The following is a 19421-nucleotide window of genomic DNA, read 5'->3' on the forward strand; positions in this document are numbered from 1 at the left end:
CTCTCTGCCTCTGTAGTCGGATCCTTTTCTCAGCCACTTTGACCCTAACACTTAGTACCCTGCCAGTAACTTACTTCTTACCACCTATGTTCCTTTAAAAACCAGGCAGGCCTAGATTCTTCCATCATCTGCCCCAGTCTAAAATAAAGAACCCAACTTAAAAAATATTTTAAAAGATTGTACTTCCAAAGATTTTACTAAAGCATTTATTTTTTAAACAAAAATATACATTAATCTCAGATTTACAGAATATAGAAATAATTTATCCAAAGCAATTTGCATTTTAAAATTGTTAATATTGCACCCAACCATGTAAGTCTTTGACACATTTGCATTGTCGACCTTTCCCACAATTTGCAAAACGGGAGAGAAATCTGAAACTGACAGAATTACACAAAAAAACTTACAATTTTTAAATTTACAAGATAAAAGTTGTAAACTTCCGGAAATTTACTTCTGTAGACTAACGAGCTATATTCTTTTCATATCTAGACAATGAACTATATACATGCTGTGATTTCCTCATAAGGAACTCAAAGGAACAGATATTGTGAACATTCACAACCTAATGGTAAAGAACAGAATCATTGAAGACACTTCTCTGTCTTCACTGAAATATGGAAACTAGTGTGTGAAACATAGAGTGAGAAAAGCCCCTGGATAAATAACTTTTACCTCTTTGAGGATAGTTTCCATAATTGCCTAAAGTTATCTTCAGTTTTAAAATGATACACTGTTTGTTAGTCTTAGAAATATGGCTACCAACAGCCTTTTCTCTCAAGACACAAGACAAGTAGCAAAGAGTGAGGTCTCTGTTCAAGTCCCTTATAAAATACTTTACATATAGGCAGGCACAAAAGTTTGCTTTTCAAAAGAAAGCTCTGCAAAATATGCTGCAATTTATCACTGATACCCTCAGTTTTTAAAAGCTTTTTTTTAAAAAGCCCATAAATATTTAAATGTATCTTTTTTTTTTAATGACAGTAGAAAATAAACGCACTTGATACTACAGGAAGTGTCTGAAATAATATATATTAGTAAGAGTAAATGTATGTAATGTGCTCTTTTAACCTGGTAGTAAACCGAAACAGATCAAAACCTTGTACTTATGAAATGTGAAGTAATTTTCGTTGATTGAGCTGAATTAGTAAACCAATATGAGAACATGAAACCAAGCAGCCCCATTATCAACTCTGAAAAAGTCATCAGACCACTTAGCTTCTAGGGGATGAACATTCATGAATCTTTCGTCATTACCATTGTAAATAAAAGATCTTTGTTAGTAAGGTGGACTCCAGGAAAAAAGGAGCCTCTGGGAAATTTGTGCTGAAGATCCCAGACAGGAAAATCTAATTGTAATTTTATAGTACAATACCATTTGAACTGAAATAAGACATTTTCTAATTCTCTTGTCCTAGATTGAGATGGGGTTAAAAACGTTCACTTTGAATCAAAACATCAACAGTTGAATAATATGACTTTTCAAAAGGTCTCCTTGGCTTTGCTATTGCAGTAGTCCAACCCAAGTATTGTAGCTTTTTAAAAAGGTTATTGCCTTCAACATCCTCGTGACAAATTGTTTTTTTCCCAAAAAGTCGAGTCTCATAAAAAAAGGACAAAAAGAAGACATTTACTTTGTGTGATTGTTTTGCTACAGGTCACCTGAAGCAAATGCCTCAGCTCTCCATGGTTCTCCTGTATTCTGCCGTCCCATCGGCGATGACGGCATCCAGGGGATAGCGCTTCTTGCGGATGCTGCGCCCGGAGGAGATGAGGTCGGCGTAGCCACGCTGGTGGGAGAAAGCGTAGGCCGAGCGCCGCCTGGACACGCCCCGGCGGAACACATTCTGCCGCCGCTTCCACTGCTCTTCGCCTTTTAACTGCTTTCGGTGCTTCTGAATCTACGGAAGTGAGAGAGATGGGGTAAGGTTAAAGAGAACTGGCTGCACACCTGCCTCATTGGGGGGCGGGCGTAACCATCCTCGCTTTAAAGTGGAGGAAACGGAGGGAGGCAGGTTACTTGACGTTTCCAAGCCCTCAGAGCTAGAAAACGGGGTGCCAGGATTCCCACTCCTAAACTAGTGCTCTTTCCATTTCATAAATCAGACTGGCACAGGTTTAGAAATGACTGTTAGCCTCCTTCCGGGTTGTTACCGCACACCCTTGTCAGTGTAGGAGGGAGAGCTGGAGGATAGTGAAGGTTGCCTACCTAGCAGCTGTTCTCTCCTCCTTTCTGATGGAAATGGAGTTTACTCAGGTACCATCCTCCTCCTTACAGCCACGTTCCTCCATGTGGACGCCACCCCCAGGGGTAGGACTGACTGACTTCCCTTGCTCTCTACTAGTCCAGGAATGGGCCTGTGATCTAATTCTGGCTAATGAGACCTGAGGAAAGTGTGCTGGGCCCTTCCATAAAAAGTTCCCAGGCTCCTAAGGGAAAGCAACAGCATAATCAGTCTTTAATCTTCCCCTGGATATTGACATGTCAGGATGCAATGCCGGGAACTGCTGTAGCCATCTTTCAGCAGAGGGGGGAGATGGAAAAAACCCCAGTTCTTTTTTGATAACATCAAGTTGCCCATCAGCTGAGCCTGAAACCTAATTATTATGTGAGTGGAGGTGATACATCATCATTGAACCATTTTGAGCCATATCTTCCTGTTACTTGTAGCTCAAAGGATCCTGCTACAAGAGGATTTTTCATTTTCCTTTAAATGAAGAAAAACCCCAACCTGTATGCAGGGCAAAATATTAATAGTATAATTGCTAAATTGAGAGGATAGATATATGGGGATTCATTATACTATTTTCCTTTTGATATTTGGTAATTTTTGTAATAAAAAGCAAGCAAACAAAAATACCAATCCCAAAGGACTTATTTGCAAGGGGGAGTTAAAAAAAAAGAGGAGTAGTCCTAAAAAATGTTCAGACCAAACTTCCCAAGAGCTTAGAATTTTGCAGGAAAGCTGTTTTGGAGAAATGCTTTGATCTCTGTGAGAGGCACTCAGAGTCAGGAGAAGACTATTTTTTCTATACCTTATCACTTTCTGATGGCCAAATGGTCATTGACAAGAAACGTATGGCAACAACAGGCAGCAAGCACACAGCAACAGTCAAGATGATGGTCAACCAAATATATGGCTGTCTCAGAGCATTTGAAGCTGTGCCTGGAAAAAGCACAGAGAATGAATCACAATGGTTTTCATCCCAAGGGGGGCATAGCTAATATTCTACAGTCCACAAATGGATTCCCTGTGGTGGAAATGGATTCCCTGAGCTTTTACAGCCAGATTGCCCTCCCGAAAACATCCCACCACTGCTCAAGGAATGTACATTTTAAAACCAGACTAAGGGGCTTCCCTGGTGGCGCAGTGGTTGAGAATCTGCCTGCTAATGCAGGGGACACGGGTTCGAGCCCTGGTCTGGGAAGATCCCACATGCCACGGAGCAGCTGGGCCCGTGAACCACAACTACTGAGCCTGCGCGTCTGGAGCCTGTACTCGGCAACAAGGGAGGCCGCGATAGTGAGAAGCCCGCGCACTGCGATGAAGAGTGGCCCCCGCTTGCCACAACTAGAGAAAGCCCTCGCACAGAAACGAAGACCCAACACAGCCATAAATAAATAAATAAACAAATACTTAAAAAAAAAAACAAAAAACAAAAACAAAAAAAAACCAGACTAAGCAAAGCAGAATTAGGCACGTGAATTTTTTGGAACAAGGCAAATGTATATAAGTGAACAAATAAATAGTGAAAAAAGAAAGTACATTTGTTGACATTGCATTAATTAAAAATGGAAAAGTAGGCAATTTATACTTTTGGATTTTTTTCAGGAACTTAAAAAAGCACTTCCAATTTCTAGTTTTGGTTTGAAACGCCACATATTAACAATGGGCACTGCCATTTGTGGGATAAGCCTTATGCTGGGTGTTTTAGGTCATGCCATTTAATCATTTCTGAGAGATGAGTATTGCCCTCTATCACATGAAGAAACTGAGTTGTGGAGAGTAAAAAAATTTGCCCAAGGTAACAGAACTATAGCTATGGCAACTCCTGAATTAAAACCCATGTCCATCTGAGTAGAGCTAGGCTTTTATCACTGAATTTGGCTACTAGTTTTTATGTCAGAGGAAGTAACAATTCAATTCTGTAATACAACCAGGTGACCATATACTACTCAATTTTAAAACTAGAGCCAAATTTCTCACAATATTTTCTATACTTACACTGTGAGTTTATAAAAATAATAGCATAAATGTGTATGGGTTTAAAACACATTCCCTATGGGAATATTCTAAGTAACTGGGTACTAAAATTTTAAAACACAGAGTCAGTAAGCAAGAACACAGTCATAAAAAAAATGAGCTCAATCCCAATAAGAAAAGGGTTACCACAGCAATTGTCTTTTATAACCCAACAACTGATCATTAAAACAAACAAAAAAAACCTAATCTTTTACAGGGAAATGAGTTTATGGGGAATTTTTTTCCACTGTGAATCCAAACTACTCTATCCATAAGATGTTCATAAATTCCAATTCATGCTATTTATAATATTTTTGATATTTATCATTTCATCCTAGCATTTGTCAATTTGTCATATATTTTATATAGCTGTAAGCTGTTTTGTTTTCCGTAAGTTTACTTATTGCTCTGTATACGTATTTCCAATGATGCAGTCCACTTTTAAGTTCTAGAATTCCATCATCTGGGATTCATAGTTTGTTTAGCTAATTTGATATTCTTAGGTCTTAGGGTTATTTCCAATTTTTCAAAGACAATTAGAAATGTTGTAGTGATACAGTCTTTGTACAGATTACCTTTCCAAAATTTGGTGTGTTTCATCTTAGGGTATTTTCCCCATGTGGAAATACTGGATCAAAATGTACAAAAAAATTCATTACATATTTCTAGGTAGTGCTTTAGAAAGATTAAACTATAGTGCTACCAGCAATACATGTATTCCCAGTTTCCCAATAACCTACCAGTATTAGGTTTTACGGAAGAAAAAAAGCACAATTACAGCTTAGTTATTTTAATTTGCTTTCCTCCCATCACGTTACCACCCTTCCAACCCACCACTCCCAATTTCTAGTCAGGACATTAATTTTCACTAGCAGTAATTTACACTTTATGTTTTCACTTACCCTGAAGCTATGTCAGAATCTAAATTAATGACATTTTTCTATTTATTTAATTTTGGAATTTAGAAAATACCAACCTGTAAATTGAAATGCAGATGGAAAGAGAACATGTATTCCAGCACTATGAAAGTCAAACATGATGCCAAAATAAAGTGCAATGCTTCCAAAAATTGAAAAAGCATTCACAAAAGTCCAATAAGAAGTATCCAAGCCAATCTGTTGGGAAACCAGAGAAAAACAGAGCACTCATTTAGGGGAGTTAGCACAAAATAAAGGATCTAAGGATTCTGAAAATAGAATTCAATTTAAGCATGGTATGGCTTGAATACTGAACAATCAGAAGCTATCTTTGGCTCAGGCAAGAAACAGGAAATATGTTTGGTATAAGGGATGAAAATAGCCTCCATTCATATTTGCAAAGCAGCAGAGGCTCAGTTGGAGGAAGAATGGGAGCCAGGCGGATGTGCATGCTGGTCTACATACAGAAATGCATACAGTACCAACAGGTACTGAAGACAGTCGACTAAAGCCACATACCTGGAAATTGACTGTTATTATAAGAGCAGAGGCAATTGTGACAGCGAAAGATTGGTAGTCTGAGGGCGCCTCTCCATCCTGTCCCACAGTTTGCAGATAAGCTCCAAGAGGTATGAAGAAGAGGATCAATGATGTTAAAACCCCGTGCAACAAGCTTACGAAGAATCTCCTATAGTTGAATAGTAAGTCTCTTTGTCCCACCACGTATAACCCGGGGAAGCGGAGGCTCAGTTTGTCACTCACATCCTTAAGGGGAAAACACAATTAGAGTTGAGTGCTGTCCATCGGGATCAAAGAACTCAGAGATACGTCACAACCTCTATCTCAAAAAGAGTTGCAACTTGTTAAGTTTTAGGAAGGCAAAAACTAAACAAGACGATAAATCCTGAATAATTTCATTGTGCAGAGAGCAGCCTCGTTACTGTAGTGCACCATTATTTGATATTTAATCCTGAGACTAGGTAGGGTAGTGTTATTTTGCTACTTAAAGCAAATCAGTAATGTTTAAAAAAAAAAAGTGTAGGAAGCCTGTTTTTACTTTCTGAGAGAATATATTTTTTCTAATACTTTGGGAAAGCATTTTCACATACACATTGATGAGTTAATTCCAAATTCTTCTTTTCATTCTTGAAAGCAGTTTCTGTAAAAATTGCTACTAGATAGAATGCAGACTAATTTGGAAATTAAACCTGAAAGTTTGGGGAGGTATTAAAATAATTTTCTTTAAAGATATGTTAAGTTGTTATTGTAGAGACATACTGTTAGGTATCTAACAAGAAAATCTTAGTGTCCAAAATGAGGGTAATAAACTCTTTTGTCGATGAATTCAACCCAGGCACAGAAATCCTCTTTTCTTACTATAAAACAAGCATACTCTTGTTGCCTGACAGCAGAAATATAATAGGGTTTACTCAGAAAGAAGTGAAAACCAAAAGAATGCATTGAAATATTTGCTTTGAAACAGTCACTCAGTCTGTCCAGAAGCGACCCTGTCAGCGCCAGGCTCCTACCTGGTCAAGCAGCCCCATGAGGAGGACGGGCAGGCTGGAGTAGAGCACGTTGTACAGGGTGATGAACCAGTCTTCGTACGCGGTCTGTGAGGAGATGACAGAGTCTGTGTGTCACCGACGAAGAAATATTGCCCACCTAGTTAACACAAGTGCATCTGCCCTCAAAGCAGGGGTGTCCCCAGGGAAAGTAAACACACACACACACACACACACACACACACACACACACACACACACCCTCCCCAGCTACGCCAGTAGCAGGCACGAGTTTGTTTTGATGGAATGGACAGAATCAAAGGGCTTTCCCACAGGCAATAATCTTCCCCGGAAAATAAGTGGGGAAATAGACTCCAAAAAGTTTTTGGAAAAGGAGTCTGGTCTATTTGAAGAATGCTGGAAAACAAATCAGTGTTCATCATCTTTTATATCCCTTTTATTAATGAATTAGATTACATACAACTGGTTCAAAAGCATGTAAGTACCGTTCAGATCTACTTTTCTCTTGCCAGTCCAGCATTTCCATTTAAACATTTTATAAAACAGAATTTGAATATAAGAAAGATGCTTCTGAAAAGGATAAGCAAGGCTGTGCACACCCCAGTCCTCAGTGGGGGATAGAGGAAATGGGCTTACTCAGCACCAACAGTGATACACCATCCTGCACAGAAACAGGAAGAAGGCCCCAACCTTGCTCAAAACCCCAAGACATCCTGGCCTCCCATTTCTACACCTGGCCTCCTCTCATGCCAGTTGTCTGTTGCATAACATCAAAGAAGTTTGGACAACCACAGGCACTGACAGGTTTTTTGCTAATGGTGTGTTTCTGCCATATCAACAATTGAACATCGTAGATATGCCCCCACTCCTATTTCAGCAAAAGGTTAAAATTAAAAAACCAACAATGGAGATACGATGTTAGATCTATGATCACCCCTAATTTATATAATCCCTTCAGCCCCAATATAATTTTATACTTAAATTTGAACAATTTTTTCAAAGTTGAACAATTTGTTATCACTATTCTTAATGGCAAGGTGACTTAGAAAAAAAAAAAATCTATGGTGACGGCAAAGACACAAACAAAAGCCAACAGACCAGGAACAAATCCTACCTTTTTAAAGGCAAAATAAAACATGTTTAAAGCACCAGAAACATTTTAGAAGGTTCATAAACTTAATCTGTACCTCAGCTGTTAAGAGAGAGCACCAAAAACTGCAAATATGGAGGGGGAAGAAAAGTTTTTTCAGACGTAGTTTTATTCATGTAAGAGAAGAGCTCTACTCATATAATAATAATGATGATGGTATATTACCTGTGCAGAGTACCCGTTGAAGAAGGAGTACCAGAAATGAACCAAAGTAAATGCAAAGTTTTTATAAAAGAAGTATCGTAGGAACTTGCACATCCTTATGTAAGACCACCTGCCGTGCACCAACAGCAGTCTCTGCAAGTATCTGAACTGTGCAAAGGAATAGTCACTTGACATGACGGCTTGCATGCCTTCTTGTCCACTTATTCCAACACCAATGTGGGCAGCTGTGGGGGGGTGGGGAGAAGATAACTGTGAATCATAAGCTTATTTTAAGGCAAAACATTGAGATGATAAAAATGTTTCCATAGCAATACAAAAAAACCCTCAAATTTATGAAACAATAAATGTGAAAACGGTTGCTCACCATCCCCCACCCCCAGCTTCTGAACTCAGAAGTACAAGTTGCTAAACAGAGCACGTGGTTGGGCCTCCATAAATATCTGTGAAAGGATCTCAAGTGGGTAATGAATTCCATTTGGATTATCTGCCCAGCTCATAAGCCATCCTTCCCACCCAAAGGGTGAGCCCCAGGCATCCATGTGTACCATGTGTCCCTGCCTCCCTGGCCACAGCTGAGTCAGCCATGGGCAGATACATAATCTATGGTAGATACTACGAATTGGCTCTCCTTCATTCTAGAACTTTTGTTCTAATTGGAGAGGTGGGAAAGCAAATAAAAAACCCTACATTGCTCAGACTCCCTTGCAGCTAGGTTCTCTTTGTGAATTAAGTTCCACTTGTTTGGACCTGCTTGTGACTTGGAAGCAGAAGCAAACTGGAGCCCAGCATCCCTTCCCTTTTTGGCATTTCTGCAGCAGAATTCATATCCATTCTCCAGCTGCCCAGATGTTGATAAACAACTGCAAGGCCTTCTCAATTGGAAAGCTCTTCAGAGGAGCCTCAAAGCTAGAAGCTCCTTTGGTAAGTGACGCAGACTTGCAGACACAGCCTAGAAACTACTTCTTCAATTCATCCAGAATTTTCGTGAGCACCTGCTCCCCTATATTAATCACTTCCTGCTTAAAGTACCTAAAGGGATCTGTTTCCCTCAGTCTCTTGGTATTTTGGAATTAGGATTTGGGTGTGTTTGTGTTTGGAATTTTAACATGTAAATTTTTGAGTTGTGGGATGGATATACTTCTTTCTGAGGGGCAGAGAAATGAAGTAGTCTAGAGAAAGGATGAGAGAGAAGGGCAGACACTGGGTTCCTGGTGCAGCTTCAGGTCCTGGTTCTAGCATATTCCTGAGGCCTGGCTTCTTGAGCAGCATGAGACATATTTGTAACTTTTAAAATAGGTTTCTTTTTGTCTTAAACTAACTTGAACTGTTCTCCAGTACTTGCAATCAAAAGTGTTTAAACTTAGATACTGTTAAACTTTCAAAGGCTTATGCATGGCCCACTGAGACCTCAAGACACACAGTTGTTTTGAGGGGGGAGGTTTCCAGAAAGGATAAAAATGAAAGTCCCAATTTTATCCATCCTCCCACTAGTCATTAAATCATATGTTCCACTTAGAGAATTATGAGTTTTATCTAGGTCTTAAAAGTCATGGAAGTGAGATCATTTTTAGAACATGTGTTGCAGAATACAACCTATTATTACTCAGACCCTGAGAAGTGTCTGCCAGCTCAGCAGAATCTCCAACTAAAAGAAGCTCCACAACTCCTGCCCCACTTGCAGAATACAAGGTCTGGCATTAACATGGTGACTTGTCCAAAACCTAAGTTTTTAATAACACTTTGCAATTCTATCAAATAGAATTAACTGCATCTCAATCAATACTTATAACCTCTTTATACACATAAATAGTTCTTAATGACCAGTTGTGGTTGCCAAACTGTTCTTTCCTACCAAACCATGGCCTTCTTTCCTGAACAAATAACAGGGAAATGTTGAGATTCTGTCAGAGGCAGGAAGAGGAGCCACTGCCCCAGGCCCTGACATCCAGTCCAGCCTCTGCCGAGCAGACCAAGGACAGTATGTGAAGTGAACACTGCCACAGTTTACAGAGTGACTCAAGGCAACTGAACAGACGTACTTTATCAGGCCACACTGCTTTTTTTTGTATTTTCCTAAAATCTAAATAGAGGCATCTAGACTTCCCTGAAGTTGCCGATGTGGTGTCAAATGCCTGCCTGGTAGGCCACTTCATAATTCCCTAACAAACTGATCGTTTCCTCTTGCCTCTCTAATGCTGCTTGTTCATTCTCAGGGTTTAGACCAAGGAAAATAACACCCACCAGCCATCTTCAGGCACAAGGGAGAGAGAGGGCAGCATCCGAGGGTCCTTGGATCCTTGCTAGGGGCAAACCATGGTGGACTGCAATTCCCTCCACTTCTCCTAGACTACACCACTAACCATGAAACATGTTAGCAAATGGTCAGATTTTTTGGACACTTAAATTTCACTGTACTTCTTTATAAACAACAAACAATTTCTTTCAGTTCATTGTTCTTGATGTAGGTAAAAGAGATGACAGTTTTCACAAAGTTCAAAAAGGCACTTAATACTTGGTTCAAGCTACTGACTTCCAAGGAGACCTGAGTTTCTTTGATTTTCATCCCAAATGGATGTCTCCTACATTATATATAAAAGCATCTATCACATAACAGAGCTTAATAAAATTCTGAAAACAACTTAAGAAAAAACAGTCTCTAGGAGGTTATCTATGCCAACTTTGTGTGATCCCTTTTGCTATCAGTTGGTGAACTCAGAGGAACAAGAGTTTTCAAGTCTCAGTCACATAATTGGTAGATCTGAAAGGGAATCCCCCTTTCCCAACATCTAGAAGTCTTCATTATAACTGAAGAAAAATAATGTTTGAGTCACTTGCCCTTTTGGCACAGTCATTTATGTTAAAAGGTACATAATGGAAAATAAACTAGAGCTGGCTACAGAGGAAAGAAATAGATCTAACTCAGAGCAAGAAATGCCATTCGCATGGCAGGATGAACATGTGCAAAACACAGTGGAAAGGAATTAAACTGGCAGTGGCCACAGACATACACATGAAGAAGTGAGAAGACGTACATTATATAGCTGACTCCTTTTGAGGAAGATAAAGTTGGAATATTCTTAGTATATATCAAGGAGGAGAAGGAAGAGACTCTAAGGAAAGAAAGAGACAGAAGAGTTACGAAACAGGCTGAATTAAAAGTCTAGTTATACATATAATGCATTTAAGCTACCCGGCACCACAGGACGTGTGTATACATGCCATGGATAGTTCATCTTAAGAAAAATACTACAAAGCTAGAGGTGACATCAGATAATTTTCTTGTTCTCAAATGAGAAAACTGAGGCCTGAGCATGAGCCCAGGGTGACACAGCATGCTGGCGTTAGGATGAGGACAAGTATTCAGATCTCATTAGTTTGGGCATTTTCATTACAAGATACTCCTGTATAAGTAATACAGGGAGAAAAAGGACCAGGATTCAGACATATTGATGAGGGTTTGGTTCCGTATGCTTTTAATACCAGCAAAATTGTATTTCTGCAGTGACAGGACTCAATCCGTCAATTTGTGGGTACCTAGGGTCCTCCAACCAGCAAAATGACCTTGGGAGGTCAGGAGAATGTTGAGGCCACATCAGAGCTGTGCTTCAATGTTACACTGAGCTCACACTAGGTCACCTAACGGTGAAGTTCAACAGATTTACCAAAGGCAAGAAGAAAGCCCCAGAAAACAATGCTTAGGTGTGGGAGAATAATATTCCCAAAACAAATAACAAAGAGAGTTAAATAATTTATGCCAAGCTCGGCAGAAATTTTTGCAAAACATTAAATAGCAGGGTCCTTAATAAGCCCTGAAGAAATATGGGAGGAGAAGCAGCAGGAGAAAACACAAAACCAAATCCAAACATATGTAAAAGAAAGAAACAAATAAGGATAAGTTCACCCACACAGAGCTCATCTTCGACTTGGCACTCTTTGTATAGAACAGTCATGTCTGCGCTCTCCTACTGAGTGGACTGTAAGCTTCCTGAGGGCAGGGTCACAGGTGTAGTTACCATAGTTATGTGCCTTTATTAAAGGTCTGCTTCATGAAAGTCCAAGCAATGAAATCAGAAAAAAACTACCCCCAAAAATGTTCCTGCCATTTCCTCTCTACCAATTCAGGTGGCACTGGCCATGTGCGAGACTCACTTTTGATCATGTTGACATCATTGGCCCCGTCTCCAATGGCGAGCGTGATGGCTTTCTTGTACCTCTTCACCAGGTCCACCACCATGGCCTTCTGCTTGGGGGTGACCCGGCAGCAGATGACTGCACTGCACTCGCAGGCCAGGTCGACAAAGTTCTGCTGCTGCTGCTCTTTTTTAGCTTCCAGCCTCCTCTTACTTTGTGTCCGCATTCGTCTTTCTTCTTCTGTCCTGGGGAACTTCAGTTTCAAAATCTTACTTCTCTTGGTCTTTTTCTCGAGAAGAATTTCATTCTGTGAAAATCAGAAAGGGAAAGGATTCTAACCATTTGGGGTTTAATAACAAGAGTACCATTCCCAGGCTTCCCTGGTGGCGCAGTGGTTAAGAATCCGCCTGCCAACGCAGGGGACATGGGCTCGAGCCCTGGTCCGGGAAGATCCCACATGCCGTGGAGCAACTAAGCCTGTGCGCCACAACTACTGAGCCTGCGCTCTAGAGCCCGTGAGCCACAACTACTGAGCCTGCAGGCCACAACTACTGAAGACTGCACACCTAGAGCCTGTGCTCTGCGACAAGAGAAGCCACTGCAGTAAGAAGCCTGCACAGCGCAACGAAGAGTAGCCCCTGCTTGCCGCAGCTAGAGAAAGCCCACACGCAGCAACAAAGACCCAACGCAGCCCAAAATAAATAAATAAGTAAATTTATTTAAAAAAAAAAAGTACCATTCCCAAGACTTTAATCATCTGAAGGATAATTCTTGGGTTATATCATTGATATTCTGATTATAAAATATTTACTATAAAAATATAGAAAAATTTAAAATATACAAAGAAGAAAATTAAAATTTAAAATTTAAATTAATTATCAACTAGTTAGTTGATAAACTAGTAATAAGCACTGCCACCAGTTTGTATCATATTATTATAGGTATCATATAATATTAGCTCTCAGACTTGGGAAATTGCACTTTATTTATAGGCTAAGAGATTTTTAGGTTGGTAATTAATATGACAAACCATCTAAAATTGGTCCAGAATGACCTGCTTTAGTTTGAGCCAAAGGGAGAGACACTAATGATACATACCAACCAAGAACCAGTGATTATTAAGGCACGGTTTCCACCAGGTGGAAAAAAAGGTTCGTGTACTTGGGGTACAAATTTTGCATAGACTCCACTTCTGTTCCTCTGGTTTTCCATCCTTGTATGAAGAAGAGCACTGGGGGAAAAATTTAAGTGTTTAAAGTACAAGACCATGAACAGGCCCTTGACTGTGAGGTAATTTTGACATATAATCTTTTAAAAATTGTGGTAAAAAACACATAACATAAAATTTATCATCTTAACTATTTCTGAGTATACAGTTCAGTAGTATTAAGTATATTCATATCGCCAATCTCCAGAACTTCTTCATCTTTTAAAATGAAACTCTATACCTATTAAATAACAACTCCCCATTTCTCCCCTCCCCCCAGCTCCTGGTAATCACCACTCTGCTTTCTATGAATTTGATGACTCTAGGTAACTCATATAATGGAATCATATGTGTCTTTTTGTGATTGGCTTATTTCACTTAATACTGTCTTATGTCACTGTTCTCAAGGTTTATTCATGTTGTAGCATATGTCAGAATTTTATTCCTTTTTAAGGGTGAATAATATTCCATTGTATGGATATACCACATTCTGTTTATCCATTCATCTGTCAGTGGACACTTGGGTTGCTTCCACTTCTTGGCTATTATGAATAATGCTGCTATGGACATGGGTGGACAAATATCTATTCAAGTCCCTGCTTTTAATTCTTTTGGATATATATCCAGAAGTGGGATTGCTGGATCATATGGTAATTCTATTTTTAATTTTTTTGAGGTACCACCATACTGTTTTCCATAGTGGCTGCACCATTTTATATTCCCACCAACAGTGCACAGGGTTCAAATTTTTCCACATACTTGCCCAGACTTGTTATTTTCTGTGTTTTTTAAATAGTAGCCATCCGTGTGAGGTGAAATTGTGGTTTTAATTTGTATTTCTCTAATGCTAAGTGATGTTGAGCATTATTTCATATGTTTATTGACCATTTGTATGTCCTCTTTGGAGAAATGTCTATTCAAGTCCTTTGCTTAATTAAGTGGCATATAATCTTACTAAGTCTTGACTCCTCCACCATGGAGGCACCATGTTCATGGTACTTCATTATTTGCCAAAGGCAGCTAAAGGAAGATACAGCTGAAAATGTGTTCACAAGCAACAGAAGGAGGGCAATCTTGATCTGAATGATAATACACAGGGGTGAACCCTAGTGTATTACAAACAGTGACCACTGTTGGGCAGAAAAAAACTTATTTCCACATAAAGTTATGTCTGCTTTTGAGATATTCTCAGTGCTTTATATCAACAAATTATTGAGAAGACCACATATAACTCACTCATGTGATAGAAAAATGAGTCGTGGAATTTTAGAGTAAAAGGGACTGTAAATATCCAATCTCTTCATGTTACAAATAAGGAAATCAAGCCCGAGAGAGATAACGTGATTTGCCTGCAACGAGTTGATGGGAAAACTGCAATGAGGACTCAGGACTCTGAACTCTCAGCCAGCGTTTTCCTCATTACACACATAGGGGCTTTATTCTTCACCTTTAACAACAGGTTTCTCAACCTTGGCACTACTGACGTCTTGGGCCAATTAATTCCTCGTTGCATGTGGGTGTCTATTGTATCGTAGGATGTTTAGCAGCATCCCTGGCCTCTACCCACTGGAAGCTGGGAGCAGCCCCCTCCTTCCCCACTGTGACGGTCAGAAATGTCTCCAGACATTGCCAAATGTTCCCCGGAAGGCAAAGTCCCCACCTCCCCTACCCCAGTTGAAAACCACTGCACTAGAAGGTTAGGTATTTATTATTCACTTTCCACATTAATTCTCATTTTCAAGTTGAAAATAAGGAGTGATCAAGACAAATCACTAAAGACTGGAAGAGAAAAAAATATGTATATAATTCATACTAAATAGTGGTGTCTCAAGCCCACTTCCTTTTTCAGCAGACAAGCACTGAGGGCTTCCAAGGAATACAGAAAAACGGCCCCTGAAAGGGCAAACAAGGCCCCAGGTTTTCCTACAACATAAGGTCGAACCATGGTAAATTGGAGCTGCCTGTTGTTTCCTTGCTTCATTTAAACTTGAGGAAACTGTCCCAGCTGACACATTCTAGCTCCCATTTCTCTGTATCTGCTGTGTCTACTGGGTCTAGTCTTGCTTTTATAAAAATGAGATGTGACATATTCTCATACTGCAGGCCCTTTACTCACCTGATATCTTCCCCATAGCAGATAGTGGTATCTTCAGTAAGAAGTTCACAGGCAAATCCTATATTTTCAGCAGTTTCTACAACAGAAAAAAATTAAGTCAAATGTCATTCCTACTGATGAATTTAATAATGGACTTTAGTAATGATATTTTTTCAATTAATGAAACAACCAGACTCAAATCAAATATGTTGTTTTTCTGTAGCAATGTCTAGAAATCACATAAAGAAAAAAATCCCTTTCTCTGTAATAAAGTAAATGTAATAAGTCAAAGTCTGGTTGAGGTGTTTTCAATCATAAAATGTGCTATATATATCAAATACATAAACCGGTTATTTAATAAATCAATGTTGATTGAAATACTGAACACATTTAGTTCATGTGGTTTAAATCATTCTGTTATGTGGGAGAAGGATAACCATTTCCATAAGCCCTCACATGGGGCTCCTACTGGAGATTTTTTTCCCCTCTTCCACCACCATTATTTGTTTAAGGTCAGGACTTAATCCCTTAGCTTATCAAAGTGTGTAACCCATCAACAATGTCAATCAGAGTAAGAGAAATGATCTAGTTTCCCATGGGAGGCTTCTGAAGTAAAGAATCAATACAAACAACTTGTTGAGCTCTAAATTTAAAACTGAAAATCTTCCCTTGGGTATAAAATTTTCATTATAATTTTCAAGCAGTAAAAGGGGCAAGAAAACAAAAGTTGTTGTTCAATATTTTGTACTGTTCTACTCTATGCCCAACAGGTGGCAAAGTGCTGGGGAGGACAGAAGGGACCAGAGTATAGCAGCGCAGTATAGCAGCCCACGTCTGGTGGGAGAGATAAGACTAAACACAATCAGGAAGACACGACAAAGAGCTCAGTTTCAAGGAGTAAACTCTGCTACTGAGGGAGCTTCGGGAAGGATGCGGTCAGGATGGGCTGGAATAACAGAGAAGAATTTCTTAGGGAAAGAGTTTCTGTCCCAAAGAAACAGACAGTGTTTGTACAGGATGGAAAGTTTGAGGTCACCTTGAGCAAGGGAAACAGGAGCTATGAATATTTGTGAATTAACAGATATGCTTCCCTGCAAACTAAATTACCCTTTTTGTCTCCAGTAAGCACCCAGATCTTAATGTCAGCTTTTGCAAGTTTTGAAATGGTTTCTGGGACTCCATCTTGTAGCTTGTCTTCAATAGCTGTTGCTCCCAACAGCTGAAATGTACATTAAAAGAAAGGAATTAGCAAATAAGCCAAAAAATGTTCTGTAATTGCAGTTTGCCAAACTGTAAAAAGGACTAAATACACCCCAGTTGGTGCTCCATTGGGGCCACTGGCCAGCATTAATTGGGAAGGTTGTCGTGTGTCATACTCATCAAAAACCAAACAGCCAAAAACTTTTTTCTTAAAGTAATTCACCAAGACAAAAATACAAATCAAAGACAATAAAAATATACTTTCATTGTGTGTATACTACTTTACACGGACACAAGCCAATTTCTCTTGCTAAAAGTCAATACTAACTATTCACTGAACATTTCCTTTTAATATAAACTCTAAAGGCAGTAAGTATTAAACTTTAAGAAGTCTCTTTAACAAATGGTATATTTTCTCATTTCAAGATTTTGCAAAATATAAATCATCTCAGTAATTCTCACAATGTAATAAGTATATGCTGGCTTGTTACTGTATAAAAATCATAATGAATTTTAATAAGTGATATAAAAATAATAGAATCTCAGTGTTTTCTGTCATTTGGTTTCTCCTAATGGCAACTCCTATTTTGCTTGCTGAACAAAAGAAATTCAAGTGACCTAGTTCCACTGTACCAATTTCAAATACTGAAGTTGGACTTATCTTTCAAGCATGAGATCAAAACTAATAAGACTTAATAAAATTTCCAGTTCTGTTTGGAATATCAAGGAAAAAGTTACAAAGGTTAAAACTCACAATTAAGTCTTTTTCAATCTCCTCATATACTTTATCCAGAGCTTCATCCCGGTTGGTTGAGGCTATACTTGCAGCCATAAACTTTTTATTCCATTCTTCATATTCTTTTTCTTCAATTTCCTTATAGCAAAGGCACAGGGTTCTAAGAGTCTCACTTGCAAAGATCTGTTTAATTTAAAAGACAATCCATTCACTCAAAGAATAGTTAATTTTATGTAATTCAAGATCAAGTTTGAAATCTTACTTTGAAATAATACAATAAGAGAATTTTAAAAGACTGTGAAAGATGGATTCTGTACACATACATTCCATAGAGGAGATTAAACAAATACTTTGTTTTTCTAAGTATTCTCAATATCTTAGGTATATATTCGTAGTTTCCAAATTAGTTCAAGGGAAAAGCATACCTTTCTTCTAAATCAAGTCATAAGAATTAAAAAAACCCTTTTTCTCTTAATTAAGAAAATAACAGACCAAGGAAGCTGCCTTGGGGTATAATGATTTTGTAAACCAGACCTGACACCTTTATAATTTTTCTACAAACTGTTACAAGTCCAATCAACTATGAACTCTCAACCAAGCATTATTCCCTCAAACCAATTCTGAAATACATGAGCCACTGTTAAAGCTGAGATAAAACATTTTAATGAAAGAGTCTGGAAAATTTAATCATGGTGAACAGATTTAAGCCATTTTAAATAGCTTAAATATGAACCAGTAAAAATGTTCCATTACTTCACAATCACATCTTGTCTAGCCCAAAATGGCAGAACTGGTTCACCCAACTGAGGGTCTGTTGTCAAAGACTCTTTGCAAGGTTCTGCATGTATTTGATTAGACTGCCCTTGTTCATCTCCTCATGAGAAATTATCCAGTGTAACTGCTTCAGTAACATGTACAACCTTAAAATGTGACCCCACTTACTAAACATCATATTCATCAGGCTTCTTTCTGAAGGACCTTTGGCCCCCAAACTCAGACCCGTCAAGTGAAGGGAAGAAAAAAACCCTTTATTAAGCACCTACTAAAGTGCTAGGGGCTGTGCAAGATGCTTTTCATCCACGAGGCTTTGCAACAACGCTCCATGGTAGGAATTATCCCCTTCCTCTTCCACACGGGCAATTAATGATTCATCTGAGACATCAACCATTTCCCCCCAGAGGGCACAAAACAAGTAAAGAGGCAGAACTGGGACACCAGATCTGACAAATATGCTCCATACTTCATTGCCATCATTATATATAAGCAAAACAATATAAGGGTTGGTAGGCAATTCTAACAGAGAAATTTCCAGAAGCATTCTGAATAATTGCAGTATCACTGGAGCAAGTACATAGTCCCCTAAAGTAGCAAGTTTGAAGTAATGAAGACCAAACTGATTCTCTAACAAAGATATCAGAACTTGATTATCCAGTGCACTGCTTTGTCATGCCCTGTCACACATGAATGCTTTCTTTCCTTCACTGTACACTAGGACGTTGGAATTCTTGGGGACTACAGCATAGGGTGGTTATGTAGCTTGCTCGAGTTCACCAGAAGAAAGACCAGTCTTTCTCCTGGATCAGTCCTGTAGATACTGCTGACCTGGATGCTGGGAAGAGGTAGCAAGGTCATTTCCTAGGAAGTCAGCGTCAGGGACAGAACATATTCCTACTTTGGTGCTCTTTCCACTCAACTACACCAAGGCAATAGAAAGGTCAACAGTTAACACAGAGCTCTCATTCCAGCTTAAGGGATAGTACCAGAAAATAAGTTTGGAATCTGTGGCATAAAGAGTGGAAGTGAGACTTACATCCAGGGCATCCTGTGTCTCTTGTTTCATAGGATTCATTCGATGTAACCGTTCATAAATTACAGTGTCAGCACCTTTACAATAAAGCCTGATATTGCCTTCTGGGGTTCTTACTAGTAGCAAGGGAAGGAAAAGCAAATAGTAAAGTTAATGTTTGATGTCTTAAAAGAAAAGTACATTCATAAAGTTAATTTGAAGTGTTACAGTGCTAAACATTCATAATTAGTTTAAAATCAGCAA

At 39.0% G+C, this 19421-nt stretch overlaps 1 protein-coding gene and 1 long non-coding RNA gene across 3 annotated transcripts in view; one reads left to right on the forward strand and one right to left on the reverse strand.

Annotated features, from left to right (window-relative positions):
• The window catches only part of LOC137776293 (uncharacterized), a 63551-nt gene that overhangs the window by 41298 nt on the left and 2832 nt on the right, over window positions 1-19421 (forward strand). For both annotated transcript variants that reach the window (XR_011076196.1, XR_011076195.1), the window contains one exon: window positions 1658-1923. This is a non-coding gene — a long non-coding RNA (uncharacterized lncRNA). The remainder of the gene's footprint in view (window positions 1-1657; window positions 1924-19421) is intronic.
• Window positions 1677-19421, reverse strand: part of ATP8B1 (ATPase phospholipid transporting 8B1) — a 108213-nt gene continuing 90468 nt past the window's right edge. The window contains exons 17-28 of the mRNA XM_068562587.1: window positions 19182-19294; window positions 17390-17554; window positions 16543-16654; window positions 15457-15532; window positions 13232-13364; window positions 12152-12440; window positions 8003-8226; window positions 6691-6774; window positions 5681-5926; window positions 5221-5359; window positions 3037-3167; window positions 1677-1901 (exon numbers count right to left, since the gene is read on the reverse strand). Coding sequence (XP_068418688.1) covers window positions 1677-1901; window positions 3037-3167; window positions 5221-5359; window positions 5681-5926; window positions 6691-6774; window positions 8003-8226; window positions 12152-12440; window positions 13232-13364; window positions 15457-15532; window positions 16543-16654; window positions 17390-17554; window positions 19182-19294 — 1937 coding nt within the window. The remainder of the gene's footprint in view (window positions 1902-3036; window positions 3168-5220; window positions 5360-5680; window positions 5927-6690; window positions 6775-8002; window positions 8227-12151; window positions 12441-13231; window positions 13365-15456; window positions 15533-16542; window positions 16655-17389; window positions 17555-19181; window positions 19295-19421) is intronic.

This window comes from Eschrichtius robustus, chromosome 14 (assembly GCF_028021215.1).
Source record: "Eschrichtius robustus isolate mEscRob2 chromosome 14, mEscRob2.pri, whole genome shotgun sequence".
NCBI classification, from domain to species: Eukaryota; Metazoa; Chordata; class Mammalia; order Artiodactyla; family Eschrichtiidae; genus Eschrichtius; species Eschrichtius robustus.